This window comes from Juglans microcarpa x Juglans regia, chromosome 1S (genome assembly GCF_004785595.1).
Source record: "Juglans microcarpa x Juglans regia isolate MS1-56 chromosome 1S, Jm3101_v1.0, whole genome shotgun sequence".
NCBI classification, from domain to species: Eukaryota; Viridiplantae; Streptophyta; class Magnoliopsida; order Fagales; family Juglandaceae; genus Juglans; species Juglans microcarpa x Juglans regia.
This window is the reverse complement of record NC_054595.1, coordinates 3,012,413-3,039,203: the sequence shown is the minus strand read 5'-3', so window position 1 is coordinate 3,039,203 and position 26,791 is coordinate 3,012,413. Positions and strand designations below refer to the sequence as shown.

At 35.9% G+C, this 26,791-nt stretch overlaps 1 protein-coding gene and 1 non-coding gene across 2 annotated transcripts; both read right to left on the bottom strand.

Annotated features, from left to right (window-relative positions):
* Positions 1-7,858: 7,858 nt before the first annotated feature.
* Positions 7,859-23,220, bottom strand: LOC121246091 (RNA-binding protein 42). Its single transcript, XM_041144087.1, has 7 exons — positions 22,930-23,220; positions 22,508-22,736; positions 21,298-21,475; positions 20,268-20,365; positions 17,979-18,075; positions 8,270-8,355; positions 7,859-8,165 (listed from the first exon to the last, which is right to left on the bottom strand). Exons 2-7 carry the CDS (start codon positions 22,724-22,726, stop codon positions 8,112-8,114), a joined length of 732 nt encoding a protein of 243 aa, XP_041000021.1. The 5' UTR covers positions 22,727-22,736; positions 22,930-23,220; the 3' UTR covers positions 7,859-8,111.
* Positions 10,303-10,404, bottom strand: LOC121247944. The gene has a single exon (XR_005937345.1). It is a non-coding gene; the product is annotated as a U6 spliceosomal RNA (small nuclear RNA).
* Positions 23,221-26,791: the final 3,571 nt, after the last annotated feature.

The following is a 26,791-nucleotide window of genomic DNA, read 5'->3' as shown; positions in this document are numbered from 1 at the left end:
ATTTACAACTTCTAATAAATTATATATGCATTAAATAAAAGTTTTATATATATTTATACAAGAAAATGATAGACGAAACCGCCTAGTGCAACCTAAGGCCAGCTCAATTGTAAGGTCATTTAGACCTTGTCTAAGGCCCTCACCTATGAAAGGCTTCTAAAAATAAAAGTGAGGTAATTTATTTTTAATTATTTTAGAAAAAAAAATTATTTCATTAAATAAAATTTTAAATAATTTTTATAGTTTTCAATGTGTGCAAGGCTCCATAATACTAAATTTAATATTTAATACAATGTATTTTTAAAAGTAATATAATGAATTATTTATATTTTAAATAAATTTTTAAAGATTTTGCTAAATAGAGGCACAAAATCTGCCTGGATGCCTCATTTTAAGTTGTTGTAAATATAAATTCACAAAAATTATATTAAGATTTTAAATAAAATCTCATTTTATTGTAAAGTTTGAAAATATTTTATATAATAACTTATATTTTATTGTATTATAATTACGAATGACTTACTTAAATCTTGTCTTAGGCCTCAATTTGTATTGAGCCGCCCCTGGACTGCAACTGGTGCGCAACCGGCTTGTCATGTCACCCCTGTTTTATTTTCTCCTTCCTCTCCCTCTCCATTTCATTTTCCCTCATTCCCTCCCTCCATCTCCATCTCTGTCAAACCTCTCCCTCTCCCTTGAAGACGCTAATCATTTCGTTACTAAACTCTGGAGATGTGTCTTTTGCACGAATGGAAACACAAATACCATGGCCCCTTGCCTCTGCCTCTGCCTCTGCTTTTGCTGCATGCTCAAATACCATGGCCCTTGTTCTGAAATTGTTTGGTTGTATCAAGGAAGAAACAGTGTAAATGCAGTAGAGCTACTGCGATAGGGGTTAAGAATGCATACAAAGTGTTTTATAAATTGTTGAAGAGAAAATCACTAACTGGTTTGGCCATGGGAGACTCACAGAGAACACTTTCTCCTTCAACCTTTGTCTACATAGCCTAGGCTACTTTCTCTTCTTCATGTGTCTTTCGTCCATTTTATTTTTTTTTTAATCATCTGATGTAGCAATTGTACACCGTGGTTGGAAACCGCAGTTGTACATAGCAGTTCTTGTATATATAAGAAGAGGGATAGGTGTTTATTATATATATAAATATATATATATATATCATTACAATAATTATTATAATGTTAAGATAGAAATGAAGTGATCATAGGGGTTTTGGTTAAATCGCTTAGTTTCGGCGTTAGGATGTCTCTAAATCTATATAAAATGTTTGTAATATGTGATTTGCTATATTTTTTGGCCTTTGTGTGCGAATTAGTATGCAGGTAGCTAGGATTTGATTAATATTGTTAGTTTATTAATTTCTGTTAGAGGGCACAACAGAATACCTCAAGTACAATTTTTCCAGTTGCTCCACGAGTTGATCCAGTCTAGTCAAGATTCCAACAAGCCTCAATTCACTCCTCTTGATAGTGAAGCGTACTACATAAAATGAACTAGAGTAACACTAAAAACATCCACAACCTAAATCCTTACTCAAGAGAGAATGAAAAACAGAGAGAGATTGTTGGGTGTATCAAGAATGGTGTTTTGAAACCGATTGAGGAGGGACTATATATAATCCTCCCAGTGCACCACTCACGGCTAGCCTTAAAAGTCAGCCTTTAAGCCTAATGAAGTGGCTGTTAGCAACTTCAATTTTTAGGCATAATGTATGGTCATTAAGGCCATGCATCATGTAATGCATGCTGCACAGGAGAGGCTTGTTCAAGCGGGTGCCCCTCCAGTTCACATCTCCCACTCGCACACAGTAGGAATGGCCTCAGGCCTACATCTCTCAATTGTTCTCAATTTTATTCGTACAAGCATGCAATAGGCTATGCGACCACTGAGCACACCTCCAAAAGAAAGATTGGAGTACTATAACAAATCTATCGTCATGCCTAAAGTGTCTCATCATGGCCCCAAAGAAGACCAGCATAACAACATCTCTAAATTCTCTTGCCATGCCCTTGACTCATTCGATCGCATCAAATCAAATACTTTCAAACCCCTTTGAGTTTCAAAAAAACTCAGAACACTGCTTCACTGCCTCCAAATCATTTTGATGTGTTCATAAACTTTATTGCTACCAATGTGTAGCACCATAGTTTGACGTTAGCAAGCAGTACCATCGAAGATAAGATTTCGAATAGTCTTCCCTTTACCCTCATGTCATTCAACTTTGGTCGAACTACTTTCCCAGCAATGCCTGTTTAGACTGTATAAATCATGACTATAAACAACATACTAAAGTAGCAGACATCACAACTACCATCTTATGACATAGTCAAAGGTAAACAAGTGGCACTTAATAAAATATGAGACTCACACAGTGAGAAAGAAAGGAACCATTTACTCACTTCCTCATTTGGTTGAATAAAAACATGTAGCATAAAATACATGTTACGATAGATTTCTCTTTCTCAAAGAGCATATGTTTATATCAACACCATATAGATCTTAGGCCAGTTGATCCTTAAGCTTCTAATCTAAGTTACTCAATTTGCTCGCCTCCAAGGCATAAATAAGGATCTCGCATCTAGCTAACTACATGCTACATGGATTGTGGGGTGTCCATGCATGGTCATCTCAATACAATAGACCTCATCTTAGCTCCCAGAGATGTGACATATCTTTGTATCAACCAAATTATCCTCTTGAACAAGTACTTAAGAACACAATGTCTCATTTTCGCTTACTACTTGAGCGCTAGAATCGATCGCTCATGTGAGTGAACCAATCTAAGCCTGTTGACATACCTTATATATGTATCTGGAAAACCAATATTATAAAGATAAAAATTGAATAAAAATCATATTACATTAACATCACAAAGGAAAATTCACAATCTAAGCAATCCTAAATGTCCTAACATGAGTAATGAAAGCATCTCTTGTTATAGGTTTTGTCAGGGGATCAACAACTATACGACTCGTAGAAATGTGTTTTAGGACCACTTCATTTTGCGCTACCATGTCTCTGATGTAGTAATATATGATATCTATACATTTAATTCTTCCATAATACTTTGAATCATTACCATATACAAGAGCTGTTATATTGTTGCAGAATATCGTCACCGGATTTAAAATATTCACCCCAATAGTGGCTGCTCAAACAGGAGCATAAAATGGTTGCAAAATAAAATTTTGGTAAAGAAAAAACAAAGTAGAACGCAACGCTATAAACTCATAAGCTCTTGACATCATACTTTTCCGAAACATGGTGTAGCACTTTAGAGTGAATCCACGTGTAAATGAATTAAAGTTGACTGACAATTGAGAGGCCATAAAAGTTTGTAATTAAAATTAGTAAAATATGGCAATGAGTTATAGTTTTCAGCTACTTACATGTTATGGTTGACAAAGGTAATTGTATTTTGTTCATTTCAGTGTAGTGTTTCGTCTTTCGGGTTGGTAGTTGATATTTCCAGCAAAGCTCTGAGTTTGTCTGAACACCAAGACAAGCATACGATACAACAACACAGCGGGAAATCTAAAGGAACTGCTAATTAGTACGTAAGGTCTGACCAATTTGGGAAAAAGCAAACCTTTCATATCTTTTTTATATGGATTATTTTCCTCTGCAAACGATAAAATTATACGTCGTCCAAGGCCCAATCGTGTGGTAACACATACTTCCAGTTGCGCTCATATTACTGTAATTAATATGTTTGCGATAAATGTCTAATTTTTAAAACTTAAATCAACTGGATTGGATTTGTTAGCTGTGATGTTTTTTTTTTTCCTATATAAATGAGTTTTTTCGTACATTGTAAGATGATCTACTTTTGATAAGTTGAGTAATCTATATTGTTGTTTATGTTGGAAAATATAGATATAAATAATTTGTGTAATATGCATTGTAAATTAGAAAATAACAGGAATAATTTAAAAAGAAAAAATTCGGTGTTGAGTCATCTTATAATGGATGTTTTCCTTATAATAGAATTATGCTACTTCTTGTCTTTTCTCATTATTATTATTATTATTTTGTATTCTCGAACTTATTATAAAATAGTCAAAACTCAAAGAAAAAAATGGTAGAATTGTTTCTCTATATTTTTGAAAAGTACAGAATGATTAAATTCATGGGTGGGGTTTCTTATTTATAGAATATGAAGTGAAAAATCATTACTTTACAATTTTAAGGAACATATTTAAAACATTTTTAATATGAGAAAAGCTTAGAATCGGTCGGTATTATACCTATTTTTACACCGAACTCAACACATGAGATTTATTTATCTTACATGGATCTACCTTATTGAATGAGCTCCATTCATTTCCCTCTCCTCTCCTCTCCTCTCTAGACTTGTAGTCACCGTCCATTTCCAATCTGATTGTTTTGGTTTTTTTCTCCCTAAGAGTTTGGGATTGAAGGAAGGATAGGTAAAGATAAGTGTGTGAGAGAGAGGCGGTATAAGAAGAAGAGAAATCCACACACAGAACAGAACTTTAACAGGCGAAAAGAAGTTCAACCCGTAAAACCCATAACAACAAGAGCCTCTCACAATGCAAGCAAAAGTAATTTCAAATACTCTAGACTTATATATATATATATATATATAGAGAGAGAGAGAGAGAGAGAAGCATCTAGTATATCTTTTGTTTTGGTATTTTTTTTTTCTATTACCCCGAGGTAAATCTGATATATCACGAAGTCTATTTGATTCTCTTGCATGATTTTATCTCATTGTAAATATACTTACTCTTCGTCATTTGGCTTGTTTGTAACAGAATCCCTTCTATGTGCGTGGAGCAGCAAATCCTTTAATTTGTTGGGTAGTTTGAGAAAGATCTTATTCGGTTTCTTCGTTGTAGTCCAGATTCTTGAGGTTGGAGACAATTTTCTTCAACTTGCAATCTTATTTTTTTGTTTTTTGTTTTTTTGTTTTTTTGTTTTTTTGTTTTTTTTTTTTTTTTGTTTTCACTAGGAGTCTAGGATTGAAGGAATAGAGGCGGGGAGGATGTCGACGGGAGTGGGCCGATAGTATTTCCAAGGGACTATTTTTTCACAGAGAGAGAGCGAGAGAGACGGGGGAGGGGAGAGAGATCGATCTCGAGCACCCGAGAATACAAAAAGAAAAACGTGATCTACTGTATGTGAGTCTATTTTCTTTGATGCTGAAATCTATACGTGGCAGGTGTTCATTCAATGGTGTAAAAATGGGTATGACACCCGATCAGTTCCAAGCGTCTCCCTTTTAATATATCAAAGGACATTACAATACTTTGTATTCTTACCTAGCGGTTAAGTCTCTTTTCCACTAGTGGTATATTTACCCTTATTTTTGAAGAGTATATAATGATTAAATTCACAGGTGGAGTCTCTTATTTATAGAAAATAAAGTGACACTTGTAAAAAGTCAAAACTTTACTTTACAATAAAGTAAATAATAATAATGAGAGTATTTGAGAATACTTGAGGTACTCTTGGCTGCCAGACCCATCCTAAGACCTAACCTAAAAGTTTGCTAGTGGTTTCACGTACTTCTTCTTTTTCTTTCTTCCTCCTCTTGATGTTGTGCTATGTTGAGAATCACTACGATAGTGAACTTCGAATAGGATTAGCCACATGAAGAAACTCTCAACGTTGCAAGAGTTTCTATCATCTAATGTTACATCATAAGATAATAAAAATTAAGACGATGAATAGCATTACTCTAAAAATATATATATTTTTATCCTTTAGTATATTAAAAAGGCTTTAAATGTGTTATTTGCAAATTGTAAAGTTATAACTTTTTACAAGTGTAATTTTATTTTCTATATTTAGGAGAGCCCACCTACCAATTTAATCATTACGAGTATGTTTAGATGTTAAAGTGAGTTGAGTTGAATTGAATTGAGATGATAAAATATTATTAGAATATTATTTTTTAATATTATTATTATTATTTTGAGATTTGAAAAAGTTAAATTATTTATTATATTTTGTATTAAAATTTAAAAAAATTATAATAATTAGTTAAGATAAGTTGAGAGTAATTAAAGATACAGACAAAGCCGTACATCTCTTCAAAAATAGGCGTGAAGAATGAAGATATCACGTCTTTAGGGAAAAGAGACTGGAACTAATTTGTGAAAGAGAGAGAAAGTATTATAGGATGCAAGTTGACTGGATATACGGCGTTACTTCTCCAGTACGTCATGTCGGTGTAATTATCCTTCGTAATTGAGTAAGATCACACGTGGTGATTACATTACAGGGTTCGTGGTTCTAGGTCATGCTTCGGGCTTTCCAAAGGTCTTGGGTTCTCAGTCCTATTCTAACCTCTGTACTCCAACCTCTAAAGATCCAAAACCAACTCTCAATCTTCTTCTTACTAGTCCCGAATAACATTAATTCCAATTTACGTATAATACATGTTTATCAATCAAGGAAACCAATCACACAATGTAATATTCTAATTATTATTGAAAAATAAACAGGGCTTACACAAAGTGTGAGAACAAAGCAGTCATTGCCTAGTAGACTACTTCAACCTCTATTGATCCCTACTCTAATCAATTGATATTTATCCAAAATAATAATATATTATTTGTCTATATATATTATTAATACATATACCTAATATGATAGTATATACTATTTCATATATAGTTCCCACATACTAGTACATGAAAGTATTAAATTTTATTCACTAATTATTATACAAATTATAAAATATATATATATGAAGTATATTCACTATATAGACATAAGTAATAAGATTACATATTATATATTTAATTATAAAAACGGTATGCTTATATTATTACCTAATACATATATATATATAAGTGTATGTATATATTTATCAATATATAAATGAGTCTTAATTGAGTCGACTCGAGCATAAATAAGCTGACCTTAACGAGCCTTAACCGAGTTGAGTCGAATTTTGTGGAGTATATGTCATTTACAAATTGAGAGGGTATCTGCTTTCACCATCGAAATTTTTTTTTTTCACAAGTCGAATTTGATTCAAATTTAACCGAACGAGCTATCGAACAAACTAATTCATTTTTAGCTCTACTTAGTAACTTACCAAAGAGCGTGCTGGTAGAACTAAGGTTCTGGATGAAATGTTGACAGGGAGTCAGAGGCCGGAAGTTTTCACTTTGTGCTGGTGGGTGGAGTTAGAAACATAGTATTAGACATGGGCTTGGCCGAAGAGAATTGGCCAGCGCGATTTGTTGAGAACAGGCAAGGGGGTGACGGGCTGGGCCGAGATGTGGAGGCATCTGGGTCCATTATCACAAGTTATCCCTTTATTTTGCGTTTTTCTTTGTTGTTATACATGGTTGTCTCTCTCTTTTGTTCCCTTTGTTTCTGATTGGCCACGAGGCCCACGAATGTAGGGAATTTGGTACTGCAGTTACAGTAGGCAGATGAGTATTTTACATGCAAGTTCTGCAAGGATTTTATGCAAAATCCAAATACAGAAAACAATCCCTGTTTTCTTGCTAGCTTTTCCATTATTTCCCTTAAAAGCTTGGGCGTGTGACTATTATCGTCCATGGCTTTTTCTGTGTTTATGCCATTCGTGTTGGCATGCCCCATTGACGTTTCCATTAAGGTATCAAATTAAAACCTACCAGAGTGAGTTTTTTGTAAAACGGTTAAACATGGATACGAACGTTTTTTATATTTAGGTCGTCTATCATATTTTCGTCCGAATCTCAGTGGAGAATACCTACGTGCCATGGCATCGGGGAAGTGATGAATACATGCAGGCCGAATTGATGAAAGAATATGTAAAAATAAACATTAAAAAAAAAAATTCAGAGAGCAAGGAAAATACAAGGAGAAATAACATATAATAAAAGATAAGAACCTTTGATCAAAACGGAAACAAGGTACGGATCCATCTTAATCCTTAATTTCCATTACATCTCTTGTAATTTCTTCCATCAATAGTTTCTTTTACGTTATTTTGTTAGAAATATATTATATCACAAGGTAATAATAGCTTTACCACGAATCCATCCGTGCAGTTGACCTGAAGACATTCATTCCATCGAAAGCTACTTTCCATTTAATTCTTCCTCCTGAGTGCCATTCGAGTTCACTTGTGCAATACACTCTTCTTCGAAAGCTTTGGTTTCTTTTGATTTAGGTTCTGTCACGAAAATTCCACATAAGTTAGAACCACACATTTGAGCAATTAAGCAAATAAAGAAACTTTCAACCACGCAAAGCAAACCATGAGAAAAATTGCTTTACTTTTTGTCTTTCTGCTGCCTCTGTGTCTATCCTTTCCCTCCAGTTGCTCTTGCGTAGTTTGATTGGCCGATTTCCAACATATTTACCTGAAATCCAAGTAATCAATTAACATTAAGAGAGCAACTCAATAAATAATCCAACCGATCAAGGGTGACTTCTTGTGGGGAACAGAACAGAGTCCTATCCAACTTCCACAACTCATTAAAACACGTTAATTTCATATAAAATCATATAACCTGCTTCTATACTACCAGGACCATCCATAACGTATGAGTATTTCGTTGTGCTAAACAAAAAATGAATACCTCCTAAAATAAGCAATTCCAAATCCTATAGCTCCCAAGGGTACATTTCAGGCACCGATGTGGATTGCAAAGTTTATCCAAATATTCCCATTTGCATCTCCATAATGCAAAACTAGGTCATGCAAAACATGGTGTAGATATTTTGATTATTCCAAGAGTTAATTGCAAAATCAGTCTAACAGATGTGAAAGCTCTCCTTTCTAATTTTAGCAATTAACTCCTTGAATTTACAATCTGTTGCAATTAATTCCCTCTGTCCGTCTTCAATCCAATTCACTATCGGCATGGTTGCCAACTTGTAACCAATCAGAATTTGATACATGGCATATAAATGCAACATCAGCCACTTTATTATAAAAATCATTAAAAACATAAATAGTTTTAAAATTCAAACATTAAAAAAAGTAAGAAAAATATTTTTAAATATATATAAATACTTTTTTTGTGACAAGTACAAGATCTTTTATTAGGACTGAAATAGGCAAAGCCCAAATACACAAGAAATATACAAGAGAGTACACCTAGCTACGAACAGCATCAAAATCTATGGCAAAGGCCCACAAAAACAAAGCCTTTAAGAAAAAATTCTTTTCCAGAGAGCGCTCCTGATCCTCAAAGTTCAAGTCATTCTTTTCCCTCTAAATACACCATAGTAAACACATGGTAACCATCTTCCACACAGCTACAATTTGGGGGATACCCTCAAGTCCCTGACCAACTAGCTAGCAATCAACCACCTCCAGGGCATGCTAATCCCACTCTACTGAAAAAATCATACCAAAGGGCCATGGCACACTCACAATGTAGAAGTAAATGACAAACTGTTTCACCACCCTTTTTATATACTGCACCAATTAATAAGGATAAACCCACGTTTTTTTAGGTTGTCTATGATCAGAATCTTCTCTAATGATGTTGTCCAAACAAAAAGGCAGCCTTGTGGGTGCCTTACTCCAAATACTCTTCCACAGGAAGTGATTGCTATCCTGAGTAGTGAGGGCGCCTCATGGTATGAGCGTACTGAAAACTTCCCTTTACTAGAAGGAATCCAAATAATCTAATCCACCTGTGTGTTACCAGTACAAAAAGGAGCAAAGCAAATTAAAAAATTCAGTGAAAACAGCAATCTCCCAATAGTGAGCCTCCCAAATGAAGCTGACATTCCACTGCTGAGTCACTAGAGAACACCCTTAACTCAGCTACCGAAGCCTCCTGCTCCTGTAAAATCCTGAAAATCCTTCAAAGCTATATCCCCAACCCATACATCATGCCAAAAACTAACATTGTGACAATCTCCCACCGCCAATCTAGTGAGTCTAGAAAAAGACCCCCAACCTTTCTGAATATATTTCCACGGACACACTCCGTATGTCCCCCGTAATTCATTAGAACACCAACCCCTCTAGCACCCCCCATGCTTAACTCTCTATCACCACTTTCCACAATGCTTCCCTCTCGGTTATATCGCCACAACCATTTCCAATGAAAGGCCCAAGCCACATGGTTTATACTCCAAAAGGACTAGTCAATGATACAATTGAAGCTCCATTGAAACTTTATAAAGAGCAAGAATTTCTCCTTCTCAAGCAATGTAGGATCTCATACACTACCTACCCTTATCTTTATCATATGAGGTATCACAATCTACCCCCCTTAAATTCCCGATGTCCTCGTCAAGCCAGTCCAACGTAGGTGGCACGGCTCACGTCCCACATTTCTAGTTGGGATAGGCTGTAATATCATTTCTCGATTTGTGCGTGTCATCCTTGCACAAGGGGCCATGCTAATCTTCTTTGTATCGTTCCAATTTTATCAGATGTCCCCAAGAGCGCGGTGTTACGACATTGTTGAAGACCCTCAAATTGCAAATCTCCAGCCCACCACCCCTCACCGAAGAACACATCTTGTCCCAAACAACTAAATTGAAACTCCTCACCTAATCCACTAAAAAATCTCGATGAAGCTTCTCAATCTGGGAAGCAACACCAACTGGACGTGTAACATCCAAACCCCAAAAGTGTGATTTTTATTATTATTATTACTACTATTTTATTGTTATTTTTATTGTTATTATTTTATTAGATGTGTTTTGAGGTAGTAATTTTTTTTTTTAATAGGATTTCTCTACTGTTAAACTATACACCTCTTTTATTTTTCTGTTTCGTTTCCCAGATTGAGTAGTTTTTTGAGTTGAAACTAACAATGCGTTTGGATGTTAAGCTAAGTTAAGTTGAGTTGAATTTTTTATGAATAGTAGTGAGTTGAGATGGCTGAATGAGTTTTGCAGGGTCCACTTAAGATGAGTTTAGGTGTGTTTGGATATTAAGATAAGTTTGGATATATTTATAGGAAGTTGTAAAAATGAATGGGTCCCACCATTGAAATCAACTGTTCACCTGACATTCATTCTCACTGCCGGTGCAAAAGACAAACATTTTGTACAAACTGCACTGCGCCAGAATGCAAAAATAATAAACTACAGCCTAAAGTAATAAACAAGTATGCAGCAGTATGACAGTATGGCGCTAGCAATGTGGGCCCCATGAGAGAGATGGAAAACTGTGTCAGATGCAATTAATATTTGTCAGTTACTAGGCCCCACAATGAACTCAATTTTGAAATGGATTCAAACGGTATAAACTGTGTTTGGATACTAAGAGCAAGCCCAGAGTGAGAGAAATCTCTCCTACACAATGAAAGAAACCCACTCTCACAGCAAGCCCCTCGTCGCAAACAACACCACCAAGCCTTTCTCTTCATACCAGCCAACCCAAACCACTTACCTCGCCGGAAACACCACAAAAAAAATGCCGGCCAGCCAAGTTCCAACAAACCCACAGATTTATGTGGTGTCGCCAACCACTCCCAGCCACCCCAGAGTCACCGTCGAACTCGACCCAAATCCACATCGCAGTGGGTCTCCTTCCTCTCTCGGTGAGTTGCCTTTCCATCGCACGATTCTCCTCTTCAGTAGTTGTTTTCTTCCCTTTCATTTGCTTTGTTTGTCTTTTCCAAGATACCCATGCCCATTAAGATTATGCCCTTGAAACCCCTTGTTTTGTAGACTTTTGTAAATCCTCCTAAAGGAACTTTTGGAGAAGTTACTTCTTTACCCTCGAGTAACTATGCTGACTTTATGTTTTAAACCTGATCATGTACGTGGGCTAATTTCCTTGTGGTCTGGGCTTGAGGTTAATTAGACATGTATCATTGAGATGGACTTGTGTTTTAAATCGGGCTTTATTTTATTATATTTCAGCAACTGTTTTAGTGATTTTTATTGGGCTGGTTATATTTTCAGAAACACATTACTTTTACATGGGCTTTATCTACTTAAATAAATATATTAGTCAGACTTATTTTTATAGAAAGTATTTAAGGGATTTTAAAGGATAATTTTAAGGTATATTTTTAAAGTATCCTTTTTAAACTATTTTTGAGCCTATTATTTAGTTAATATTCCAATTGACTTTTTAACTAGATTTTTATAAAATTATTAAGTAATATTTTAAAATAGAAGTTAAGGAAGATGTTATGAGTTTCGAATAATATTATTATGTATTAATCTTAGTGTAATTAAATTATCTCTATATATGATTTTAAGTATTAAGAATGCTACGACACGTCTTTCTAGAAGAGTTAGTGACGATTAGTGCCTCGTATAGGTCACGAGCTACGATGTAAGATTGTGGAAGCAACACTAAAAGGTAATTAGTATGTGATGATATAATTGCATGTGTACTGTAAATGTTCTAATTGTACATGAAAATGGGATATTTGTTTACGCTACGCTACGAGCTATGTCAAGGTTAGATCCCTTTCATGATCTTCGATGAATTATAATGATATGCATGTAAGTGAGCTTATGTATGTTATGCTATTATGGATTGCGATTTGATGGATGACATGTCATGAAAATCACATGTATGCCATGCAATGTAATCTCATGAAGTATTTAGATCATATAGGTCATGTAATGTTCATGTAGTTCTCAGATCATGTATGCCATGGAATGTTTATGTTCAGATTATGTCATGTCATGTTATGTTATGATATGTACAAGTATATGCCATGCTAGAAAATTTCATGAAGTCCAACAAACTTCTCGTGCATTAAGAAAGATAAGATGATATGGGTGACACGGACCTAAACGTGTTCACCACAAGTTATGATAAGCGGTGTCACGGACCAAAGCGTGGTTCACCATATGTTAAGTGAAATACAGACCTAAGCGTGTTTCACTCCATGATGTGTTAAAGGGTGACACGGACCTAAGCGTGTTCACCATAAGTTATGATAAGCGGTGCCACGGACCCAAGCGTGGTTCACCATATGTTAGGTGAAACACGAACTCGAGCGTGTTTCACTCCATGTTATGACAAGTTATGCGGTGTCACAGACTCAAGTGTGGGTCACCATATGATAAGTGAAAGACAAGATAAACAAGTCATGTATGATTGTTAGAAAAAGCATGAAGTCAGTCATTTATGCATTCACATTACATGCTTGCCACTCATGTTAATGATGAATAGATATGTTATGTGAATCTGTGACGATATATGTATGTATGTAAAGTTTTTCATAAATTAAGCCTATGTTAAATTAAGTTATGTTTACGGTATGATTGTGAATCTGTGATGATGTATGTATGTTATGAAGAGTCTTTCAAAAATTAAGTCTATGCTAAGCTAAGTTATATTTTACAGTATGATGTGCTATTTGCTGAGTATTTGACTCATTTTTGTTTTCTTCAATGTTTATTTGTCACAAATGGAGATTGTGATGGTGTAGAGCTAGATGGCCAGGATGTAGATCTCAAAGGTAGAAAGGAATAAGTGTTATTACATAAGGATTAGTTTCCTTTTATGTTGTTTGAATAAAAGTCACACATAGGACCACTATATGTTTTTACTTTACGTTTTCATTTTCACGTTTCAAAAACAGTTATGTTCAGTTTAGTTGATGTTTCAATAAATAAGATATTCAGGATATGAATCTCTTTACCAGGCACTATGCTATGAATGTTAGTAATATCTCTATCCTATGGGAAGAGGGTGTTATAGGAAGAGGAAATAATAATAGGTAATATGCGGGAAGATTTGAAGTGTACTCTTTATTAAGGCAATCCTACCCTTTTTGACATACATCCTTTTCCAACCAACCAGCCAGCGCTCAATCTTCTCCAACACCTCATCCTAAATAGTCTTAATTTTGAAGGATGCTCCCAAATGAAGGTCAAGGTACTTCATAAGCAAAGAAGATACCTTACAACCCAATTAACGGGCCCGACCTCCTTCATTGCAAACAGCCACCGGCTCAGATTTTGGAAGGCTTACTTTCAAACCAGAGACAGCTTCAAAGCAAAGGATACCCCTCAACGATTGGATGTGGCCTTGGTTTGCCTAACAGAATAACAACGTATCATCCTCAAACAAAAGATGATAAATGTTGTACCACGGTTAGTACCCCCCCCCCCCCCTTTCCTCTCCCACAACCAAAAAACCTGGAAAGAAATCCACCCTTAACTAAAACCGACAACATTCTGCTAAGAGCCTCCATGAAGATGACAAATAGAAGAGGTGATATTGGATCGTTGTGTCTCAATCCCTGAGTACTGTTGAAAAAACCCACGGGATCACCATTCACCAAAATTGAGAATCATCCATAGACACACAATACATAACCCACGACCTCCATCTCTCCCTAAATCCACATATCCCCAGCAAATAATGTAGGAAGTCCCAATTAGCATGATTATAAGCCTTCTCCAAATCTAGTTTGCCCAAATACCAAGTACTCTTGACTTGATCTTGCCATCCAAACATTCATTAGCAATAAGGACCGAATCCAATATTTGTCTACCTTTTATGAATGTATTGAGACCTAAAAATGATTATTTCCATAACCGAGCTCATTCTATCAGCAAGGACTTTTAAAAGTATCATATACATCCCATTCACAAGGCTAGAAGGACAAAAGTCCTTCACTTACATAGCACCTTCTTTTTTGGGAATCAAAGTGATGAAAGTAGCATTAAGATTCTTCTCAAACTTCCCAAAAGAGAAAGCTCATGCAAAACTTTCATAATGTCTTCCTTCATCACCTCCCAACAAGTATGAAAAAATGCCAAAGTAAAACCACCAAGGCCTGCAGCATTATCACTATCCATTCTTCTAACTACTTGATGAACCTCGTCTTCTTCAAATGGTCTCACTAACAAAGGGCTTGCAGCATTATCACTATCCATTCTTCTAACTACTTGATGATCCTCGTCTTCTTCAAATGGTCTCTCTAACAAAGCAATACTTGACTGATCAATTGTCTCAAATGATAGACCATCAAGTTTGAGCCTCCTTGCAAATTGTTCTGAGAGCAAATCTTCAAAGTTTCTAGCAACATGATCCCTAATCACCGAGTGGTCTAGGAAAGCAAGACCATCAATGTTGAGTGTCTCAATGGCATCGTACCTCCTATGCGAATGTAATGCCCCAATAGAAGGCCCAAATCATATGGTCTATACTCCAAAAGGACTAGTTAATGATACAATTGGAGTTCCATTAGAACCTTATAAAAAGCAAAAAATTTTTCTTCCCAAGCAATGTGGGATCTCATACGCCACCTACCCTTATCATTATCTTATCTTTATCATATAGGGTATCACAATCTCCCCCTCTTAAATTCCCGACGTCCTTGTTGAGCCAGTCCATCGTAGGCACAGCTCAAGTCCCACATTTCTGGTTGGGATAGGCTCTGATACCATTTGTAATGCCCCAATAAAAGGCCCAACTATATGGCCTACACTCCAAAAAGACTAGTCAATGATACAATTGGAGCAACATTGGAACCTTATACAGAGCAATAACTTCTCATTCTCAAGCAATGTGAGATCTCATACACCACATACTCTTATCCTTATCTTATCCTTATCATATAGGGTATCACAGCAAATTAGCTATCTAATGAAAGAATTCTATGCACTCACCCCCTACCTAAGCCACAAGGCCCTTGACTTTCGCCACCAAGAAATCTCCTCTATCAAAGTCACCCTCTCAAGTTCATAAACAACTTGGCTTTTTAGGAGCTTTGCTCCCCCGAGAGTACTCTTCCTTCTTCTCTCCAAACCTTGTAACTTTTGCAATGATGCCCTCTTCTATATTCCACATTACCAATGACCTGCTTGCTCCAAGTCTTCAGATCATTCTTCAAAGCTTTCAACTTACCTGCCAAAATAAAGCTCAGAGTGCCTCGAATCTAGTAAGACCACCACCACTGTCTAATCATCTCCACAAAGCCATAATCCTTTTTTTTTTTTTTTAATAAGTCACAAAGCCATAATCTTTTAACCACATGTTCTCAAATTTAAATTACGTTCGGCCCTTTTGAATACCTCCACAATCTAATAAGATAGGAAAGTGGTCCAAACATATCCGTGTGATTCTTTTTTGGCATACCTCTGGAGAATGCATCTCCCAATTAGGATTTAAGAAATCTATCCAATCTAGACCAAGCATGATTGTTAGGCCCAGTAAAAGTTCCCCCAATAAGAGGGATATACATAAGATCTAGCTCATATGAAATCAGCAAATTCTACAATTGCTTGGCTTTGGTGACCCTCACCAAATCTCACACAGGTACCTAGTCACATTAAAGTCCACACCAATACGCCATGAAACATCCTGGCAACTACTCAAGCCTATAAGCTCTTCCCACAAGAATCTCCTACTGCTATCCAAATTTGGTCCATAGACCCCAGCAAATGCCCTCAAAAAATTATCATCAAAGTTTTTAAAGTAACACGCCACCATGTATTCCCCCATAAACCCATCAAGATTCTCCACCCCTCTTTTATCCCATATTACTAAAACTCCACCCAAAGCTCCATTAGAAGCTATATATGACCATCCCACATGCTAACAACCCGAAATACTCCGAACAATACTTCTTGTAATGGAGCTTCTGGTGGACATTGATTTTTTGTTTTAAACTACAATTTCTTTGTTGTTTTAATACTTTTTGTCGAATTAGTTAATCCATTGCGAGGTGGGCCACCCCTCCACCTCGCAATGGATAACAAGAAGGTCGGGGAGCCACCTTGCAGATCCTGTTCCCACCTTCCTATGGGTGCTGCTACCCAATAGGAGGGGATTCCTCCTCACTCGAATCCTTTTTCTTTTTCTTTTTCTTTTTTGAATATTATTTATTAACACTTTTTAAGTTTCATTTTTAATACTTGTGACTTCTTTTATACAAAAAAAAATTGTAAAGTGACATTGTCGAATTAATTAATGAATTTTGTTGTTTTAATAATGTTTTTATTTATTTTAAATATATTTTGTTGTATTAGTTTATAATTTTTATGATTTCAGTTTTTTTGGATTAATATATTGTATTATTTCCAAATTTTTTTCTTAATTTTTTTAACACTTCTAAAATAATTTTTGAGTTTTTAAAATTATAATTATGTTCTGATTGGTTCCCACCAGATGGTTGCTGTAGTTAGTTAGACAGAATATGGACAAAGGAGTTAATTACAAACAACTGAAGCTCAATGAAGTAATTGCTAAAATTAGAAACCCAGGTAGTTTTTTTTGTAAATCTGTAACAACCTGGGACTAATTTTGCAACCAACCCTTATTCCAATTTGCACTAACATAATAAGAATTCAATCGTGCAAAAATTCAGTCAGCTACCAACATCCATTTCGAAGTTCATCCTATTTTTCATTCCACTGTAAACTATTTTTTGAAAACTCATCCATGCCTAACATCAACATCCTGTTAGAAACCTTCCGGCACAAGTATTTAAGCCATTTTGATTTTATGGTTTGTACAACAAACTATAAACAAGGATATTGACCAGGAAAGACTAAAGAGGGTAAATGATTCTACCACCTCTACCTCACAAATGATTATAATCTGAAACCCGTCAACCATATTACATATAAAACTATATTTAAATCCAGGAAGGAAACAGGCTCATGAACATTATGCTATGATACTTTTTATTGTTTTGACCTCATTTTACGATTTCTTTTTTTTCCTAATTAAATATCCTGGAGAGAGTCATATAAACTGGACGTTGTAGGTTCAAAACTTCGCATTCCCACCCTTGGGGTATTGGACTTGGAGATTTCCCTTTTGAATTGCACAATGCCCACTTGCAGTAAATTTCTTGAAGAGGGCCTGCGCACCCCGGGATTAGTTGGGACTTTGATCCCTTATACCCGGTGGCAACCAAAAAAAAAAGTTATACTACAACTCACCCTCTCAAAGAAGACCATTGTGCTACCACTGTTTCAAGGGTTTGGCCTATTAAGCATGGCTTAGGCCTAGAAAAAATAAAAGCATATTTTAAGGCAAAGACATCAACTATCAAGTGTGCATTCTTTGTTAAAGGAACAATACCATTCATTTCTTTGAGGGCAGCAGCAAGGTCAGCGGGGTTGGCAAAGCTAACAAATCCATAGCCCTTGGTCTTGCCTGTCCTCTTATCTCTAACAACCTGGAGATTTGAAATACATTACTAGTTTGCATGAGTAAAAAAATAATAACACACTTCAGAAAGCAGATGAAAGGAAAAGAGGATAACAGACAACAAAAAGCCACAAACATGATAAGAAATTTGCTGCACAGGAACATAAAAAGACAAGAAGCAATGCGCAGCCCGAACAATCAAAGCCTAATGCCACCATTCACAAGCAATATGAAATAAACCATCTCTACCAAAAAAAAAAAAAAACACGGTCAAAAGTATTATAGTGTCTTGCTCAGTCCCATATCACAAGCACCTGAGTCAAGATTAAAATGCCCTTTTAAGAGAAAGTTCTTAGTCTTAAACCACCCTTCGCGTGTTTTAACCATTAAATTCTTCTTTTGATTTTTCATTACCTTTCTTAGCAAACTCTACTTCAACACAAAAACATCAGTGGCACTAAACACGATTCCACTCCAGTCCCAAGGACGAATTTACATGGGTCATTACCAGCCAGCAAATTAAGCAGCCCAACTATTATTGGAGTTTTCATGCAGGATAACCACAATTTTGAAAAAAAATTGGAAACACTAAGAAGAAGAGAAGACGAGAAGAGAAGGCAAAGAAGAAACTAAGGAGAAGCAAACGAGAACAAGAGAAGCAGTAGCAACAGAGAAGAGAGAAGACTATAACCTTGGTCAGAACGTGCAAGATTGGAAGGTGAATGCTATTAGTGAAGTATTGAGACACGTTATGGGAGGAGGTGTTACAAGTTGCATTATTTTTCCTTCAACATCGCTCACGGATCACACGTGTAATTCCTCTGCTCATTGAGTTTCCAAACTCACCCATGGTCCTTCCCCATTTTTCATTCATCAAGGAGCATGTCAAGGATAAAGTTTAGGAAGTACATGGGTGACACTAGAGGAGCGAAAGTAAAACATACTGTATATAGATTTAGAATATTGTTCTTAGGTTTAGCTTATTTTGTTGTAGAATAGAGATTGTTCTACAATCAAGACCCATATTTATGTTAACTTTAAAATCTGTTACCTTCACATTGAGAGTCAGTTCACCCCTAACCAGTTTCTGGTTAAAGCATGACAGAGGGTGTAAAATATAAGGCTATAAAACCAATTTTGTTTACCAATCAAAAAAGAAACCTAAGGCGCCTGCTACTGTAACGCCCCAATGGAAACAAGAAAGTCATGCAAATTTAGGCCATTAAAGTCTACAGCTATAGCCCAAAGGAATAAAGTACGGAAAAATAAAGATCAAAGCTCCTCTAAAGACCGCTCCTTATCTTCAAATGTCCTCTCATTACGTTCTCGCCATATGCACCACATAAAGCAAATGGGGACCATCTTCCAAGACGCTTTAATTTGTGGAGCACCATCCAGAATTGTCCAACTGACCAATAACTTAACCAATGTAACAGGCATCACCCAGTTTAATTCTATTCGGCTGAACACTTCACTCCACACGGCTCTAGCTGTCTCACAATGTAGCAAGAGATGATCCACTATTCGCCAGCTTTCTTGCACATGCAACACCAATCTAGAATAATTATCCAGCACTTCCGCAGATTATCGGTTGTCAAAATCTTACCCAAGGCCACTGTCCAAGCGATGGGGGTCCTATACACCACCTACCCTTATCTTTATCATATGGGGTATCACAATCCCACAACCCCCCCCCCCCCCAAGTTCCCGATGTGAGGTCGTTGAGCCAGTCCATTGTAGGTGGCATGGCTCAAGTCCCATATTTCTAATTGGGATAGACTCTAATACCATTTGTAATTCCCCAATGGAACACCTAAGCCACATGGCCTATACTCCAAAATGACTAGTCAATGATACAATTGGAGCCCCATTGGAACCATTATGAAGAGCAAGAACTTCTTCCCTATCCTTATCCTTATTATATGGGTATCACACTCGACAAGAAATTCAAGAACAAATACCAACACCTTAAGTTCAGCTAAAACAAAAACAATGAACAATCAATAAAATAAACTACTGCATTCAATTTGCAACTTGCAAAGCTACAAAGAGGTTAAATGTTTAACCCAATGTTGAATCATAGACAAGACCTACCTAGCAAACATATGACAAAAACTACTGTGACCACTTCAAAGAAAAATCTGAGGAGAAAATGCAAGAAGTTCCCACAACAAAAATTGCTGAAAATAATTGCAGTAATAGAATGAAATAGAAACTTACTTTAGCCATGTTAAAGGAAGGGAACCGTGAAAATGCTTTTGAAAGAACATCATCATTCACCTCGTTACCAAGATCTCCACAAAAGAGGCGATAATCATCTGCAAAATAGCAACACAATTAAAAGATGTAAGAGATGTAATCTGGCTACAAGAATAAGAACATATATACTAACATAAAAATCTTGCAAGTAAATGCAAGCAGCGTAAAATACTCATCCAAATAAAGAACAAATGAACATTACATTCTTCAATGGGAGAGAGGGCGGGGCAGGGAGGAGAGGAAGAATTTTCTCCACGAAGAAGAAACCCTCCTACCCAAAATCTCTATAACAGTAACAAAAAATTAAAAAGATAAAGTAAAAAGATAATTAAATACTTAGAAAAGAAATTTCAAGCACCAAAATTTAAGATGGGGAGAGCTATCATCATTCAAGAACACATGAACGGTCAGACTCATCACAAGCTTTTAGATTTTGGGAACGCAAATTTAGCATGCTGACTAGGAGTTATTTTTTAGACAGTATATTGAAGTACCTCCAGTTTTGCAAGATGTGTTTTAAAAGTAAATTAGATTCATTGCTATGGTATAACATTAGCTATTGTCCAGGACTTTTTCTTTCATCCGGAGGCCCTTTTTGGTTAATTTCCACTTCTTTGCTCGAATTTTCATGTTGATTATATCAACACAAGTTATTTCCGGGTAGAGGTATGACAAGTCAGCTTAGTATCATATTTAACTGGTTGGATTACTTTTTCCATAAAAAAAAAATCAATACATAATTTGAAATGGTTTAAATCATTAGTTTAAATAATTAAAACTGAATTAATCCATCCTTCATGTATAGCCACCTTTACTTATAAAAACATGCAGTTAGACACTATTCCATGCAATAACAGAGCACTCGTTACAAAACAACGCAACCAAATAAATATTACTCAGCTCATGCCAATTTTATACACTGGGATGCTGATAGATAAATTGATTAACTAAACAAGGCAATTGAACAAGAGAATGGAGAAATAATTAATACTTTCTGGCCACTCTGCAAGTGTTGGGTCCTCCCATGTTTGGCCAGCAGCTTTACGAGGAACTGCTTTCTTCTTGGTCTCTGCTTTGTGCTCAATCTCACTGCTTGCAAGAGCAGCCTTTACACTTTCAAGTGCCTCTGGTGTAATAGTCTGTGCATCCCTTTGAAACAATTGTTGGGCCTGTTCAAAAATGCAAAAAGAAATTATAAGCATGCAAACTTTACTTAATAGAGAAAAACAAAGATCGGAATCCTGCATACTAGAAATTTATCATATCCCAAACAAATGTTTTCGTTTTTAGGCTCGGTTTGGATAATTAGAATATCCCAATATATATGTGAATAGTAGTGAAATAGTTTGAGTTAAGATGTTTTAATGGGGTTTGGGAAAAGTGAGAAAAAAAAATTGAATAAAAATATTATAAAATTAAAAAATTGTTTGAATATAAATTTTTTATATTATTTTTGTTTTGAAATTTAAAAAAGTTGTAATGTTTTTTGTATTTTATTTGGAAGTTTGAGAAAGTTCTAATAATTAGGTAATAATTAAATAAAAAAGTTGAAAATTTGAAATTGAAAGTGTTTATGTTTGAGTGATATTTGGGAAGGAAATATCTGAAAAAATCTAAAAATACTTGAGAATACTTGTGTTGCCAAACAGGCCTTAATCTTTTCATTTTCTTTATGTTACAAACAAATTGCAAAGCACCATCTTCAATAAGTACTTTCACGTTATGTCTCTCAGACAAAATGGTGACTTTATTTTCTAGTTTTTTTTTTTTTTTTTGAGAAACTAGCATTCTTTACAACCATAAAATTGCTTCCAGTAAATTTCTTGCGTGTTTAGGAGCCTTTACAGTACGTACTTCAGGCTGAATCTTCGAAACAAACAAGCTAACCCAATAACCCTAACTTTTCCACTCAACCCCAAAATAAAACTCGCCATATTTCTGAATCTTCGATAACAATATTAATCAAATCCTAGCAACCCGCATAAAAATTCGCATACAAAAGCCAAAAAAACACAGCAAATCACATATTACAAATATTTTATATAGATTTAAAGATACCCTAACGCCGAAACTAAGCAAATTAACCAAAACCCCTATCACAAAAAGGAAACGTAGAAGGTTCAAACATTAAACAGGACACATAGACGTTCACAACATTCATGTCTGAGAGAGAGAGAGAGAGAGAGAGAGAGAGGGGCAACCTGATGGTACTGAGGGAGGGTGTAAACTGCGGGGGAGGGGCCGGAGCCGGGCGGCAGGATAGACAGGGCCACTACGGGGAGTGCGGGGCCCATGTTGGGAGTGGAGTACTGAGGCAGCGCCGTTGCGGCTGATTGCTGGAGGTGAAAGGGCATAGGGAAATAGGAGCCCGTGGTGCTGCTGCTCGTTGCGTTCGAGTAGTTAAATTGGGACGACGACATGTTTTGGAAGCTAGATGGCGTCAGAGAAAAGATTTTGTCAGCAGAGTCGGATTAGAGAAGTAATCTCAGGAATTAACAAGGGGCTCTATGTGGGTTCTTGATAAATTACAAAACCATAATAGCATGCACATCAATCTCAGATTCTCAATACACACAGCAAAAGGGGATCTCCATCCATAAAGTTACTGTTAATAATCTAATACCTGCGGTGTGGAGTGGGCGGTGTTAGTGTAGAGAGATGGACCGTAGACGTCGACTTGCGGCGGAGCAGATCGCTCAACACGAGCAAACCGAATTTCGACGGAGCAACAGTAGCTGCGACGGTGTGGAGGTCGCGTCGGCGCCGGTTGTTGGAGTGTGGAGACAGAGTCACAGAGAGCAAAATATTTTTAGAGATCTAGGGTTTTGAAAACCGTTCGCAGGGAAGGTGAAAGTAGAAAGAAACGGGCTGAAGCTAAAAATGACTGGAATTACGAGAACGTTTTCAATATTGTTTCGATGGTTTCGACCGAGGCAGTCAAACGAGATAATTTATACCATTTTAAATATTATTTTTTAATAGCCTATATATAAAATTATATTTTAAAATAATAGTCTATATATATGATAAATTATATATATAATAAATTATATATATAAATTATAAATAATTTGATTTGAATTGGAGATCTAAAAATAACCTGCAGTTTAAAGAAATGGAAAAAATAAAAAATAAAAAGCTGGAATATGTATATTGGCTGAAATTGGAAATATTGGCCAGTACCGACTGATACAACCGAAATTTTGACCGGTACGAACTATATCTTTTTCTATACTGGCTATCCGGCCAATACAACATATTTCGCTGTACCAGCCAGTACGAATCGAAATTCAAAACTTTACTTGAATGCCAATTTTTTTCGTATATTTTTTTATATTCTTTATTATGTTAAAATAAAATCCACAACATCATTAAAAAATATTTTCTTAATCATTAAGTAAAAAAAAAAATATCGGGACCCAACTCTCAGTAACTCTATCATTTTGACCTACACACAGAAACGTCCGAAATTCTATTCGAGACAGAATACTCATACACCGTGCCCGTTACTATTCCCACTGTTCTAGCCAAAACAGAACGAATTTTAAAACCTTATGAGGGACAACTAGAGGAGAAGGAAATGACAGGTCCAAGAGTGAGTGAGGTTGGGGGAGTTTCTCCAAGAATAGACGGCAAGGACTGTAGAGGGAAGACAGCATAGTGGGAGAAGAGAGAAAGAGAGGCGACTAGAGTGTTGTGTTTGTGAGGCATTGAGACTTGAGAGACTCAATGAGTGTGAGTGTGAGGGACGGTAGTGGAGGGACAACAGCACGGTGGGAGAAGAGAGAGAGAAGTGATGGGGGTGCTGACTGTTGATACTCGAGAATTTGAGAGACTTGAGTGTGAATTTTGGTAAAATCCTTCTTGGGAATACAACTTTGATAAGGGCCTTTAGATAATTTAAAACCTTAAAACAATTTATATTCTTTTATACTCTTTGTTTGCTTTCCTCTATATTTAATAATTTAAATGCCAAGATTCGAAAAATTCACAATCAAGTTACAAACAAATTTACTTATAATTAGATCGTCCGAATAATATTATTTTTTATGCTTGGGGATCGGACATGATACTGGTTAGAAATAATATTGGGAGAAGTCACTGTTTGGCTGCATCCATTGCACATATGATGTGGTATCATCCAAACTACACATCTTCCACACATCATCCAAACCAGACTGAGAGAGAGAGAGCTGATGGATGAGAGGTGGAGAGCGAGAGAGAGGTGGAGGGCGAGACAGAGAGACCGAGAGAGAGGTGGAAGGCTTGGCTGGCTCAGAGGTGCTCGGGAAGGAGTCGTGGTGGTCAGGGGAGCTGCTCGGTGGGGCTAGAATCGACACACGGCAGCGATAGGGCTGTCGGTTGCCCCGAGCTCACGTGAAATCCATTTTATGGGTAGTTTGCGTGTGTGCGACAGAGAGGGAGATGGGGGTTCGTGGTGGCTGGGTCTGTGAGAGGTGGTCGCCGGTGTGAGGTGGTGGAGGTGCGGTGGCCTGGGTGGCTGCGTACAGCGGCGCAAGTGGAGAGAAATTGGTGAAACCCATTTCGGTTGGGTTACCGTAGGGGAGAGAGAGAGTTACGTGTGGGGGAGATAGGTGGTGGCTAGCTTGGTCGCCAGCGCGAAGGGGACTCGCTGATGGTGGTAGTGAGGCTGGACGGCACACGGCAGCACCGGGCTGGACTGAAGGTGAATTGGGCATGGGAAAGAATCGAGCCAAATGAGAGAGAAAAAGAGAGAGAGTGATGAAAAAAAAACACCAGTAGTAACCATGTAGTGTGTGCAACACACACTACAGTGACTGCTTTGTAGCACTACTCTACTGGTTATAGTGATGGCAATGATGTCATTGGAAAGCTACTATACTATTTCAGGATGTTTGGGCCTTAATGGGCTTTGAAAAGGGCCCCACTAAAGACCAATAAGTACTGGATCATACTCACCATTCACTAGTAAGATTTGTGCAATGATTTATTCATAAAATAATAAATATAGATAGAAGCCACTGTTGGAAGCAACTATTTTGCACATATGATGTGGCATCATCTAGACCACACATCTCCTAAGTCTAAAATAAAGAAGTAGAGAACTAAAAGCAGCCATGTAGTGAGTGCAAAGTGTGCACTGCTACAGTAACTTCTCTTTAGCTTTTTTACTCTTCATAAAATAAAGAAATTGAAAAAGTTATTACTTGTATAGATATCTTTACAAATAAAGTTATGGTAGTTTTGTTTAATCTAATACGTCAATAATAAAACTCTTTTATTTAATTCATAATTCTATAAATATATAAAATTCCCCCCCAAAATTTATAACCCTTACGCTCTCTAAAGTTTTCTGAAATCTCAATATATCTAGAAATGTCTATCTTCACTTTTTCTCATAAAATCTCAAAATTTTGTATAATTTCTCTGTTGTCTATTTTCATGGACGTGATTTCACCAAAATTAAATTAAAACTAAGTTTAAGAAAAATAATAAATTTATTAATATGCATCCCAAAGTTTCTTGTTATACAATATTAGACTTCTTAACATGAAATTTAAAGTGAAAATACAAAAAAAAAATCATTTAAAATTGATGATCTATATGAAAAATAGTTGAGAGGTTTTATCCTCTAGACTTTATTAAGCGCGAAAAAAAAAAAAAAGTCTCAGTTATAGCATTATATATTTAATGTGACACTATAATATCTAGATTTTACATGAAACTTGATAAACTATCTTGCATACTAAAATGAAATATGACCTTCTAAAAAATCACTTGATATATAATTTCTATGAAGAAAATAAATTCTAAATATTTTCTTACAAAAAATATAATAATGGATTAATATTATTCTATGGAACATATATTAAGTTGTGTTTTATTTCTACATATTGTATGTAGTAAATTATCGAGATCTAATTTTATATATAGTTATATTTAATTTCTTTTTATTTTACATAAATGTGTCCGTGGTAGAAAAGTTGGTCCCCTAAAAAAAAAATTGCTGGTTCCACCATTGAATGTATCAAAATAAGCGACATTAGCATGTAAACTTTTGTATAAAATTTCTCTGTGTCTGTCTAGTATTTCTCTTGTAGATTTAGATGAGATTTTTAATGAAAACCTATACACGTGAACAATGTTGTTGCGAACAGTAAAAGACTTACATAGCTTCAAACGAATTATGGCATTTTTTTTATCATTTGCGATTTTAAAATTTTTTTGGATTAAGAAAAAAATTATGGCATGCTGGTAGGTTTTGTTTATTGAGTTTAATAAGTAGGCGTCATACTCACATATGCGGGGACGGGGTCATCCCTTCCCCACACTCTGCCCCCTCATATGCGGTGGTGGTATTAGACTTGTTTACAAGGTAATAAAAGAGTCTTACTTAAATAATGATGTATAATCTTGTGAATAAGTCTAACAAATTGTAATATATATTTATATATATATAATTTGTAATATATATATATATATATTTATATATAAAAATAATA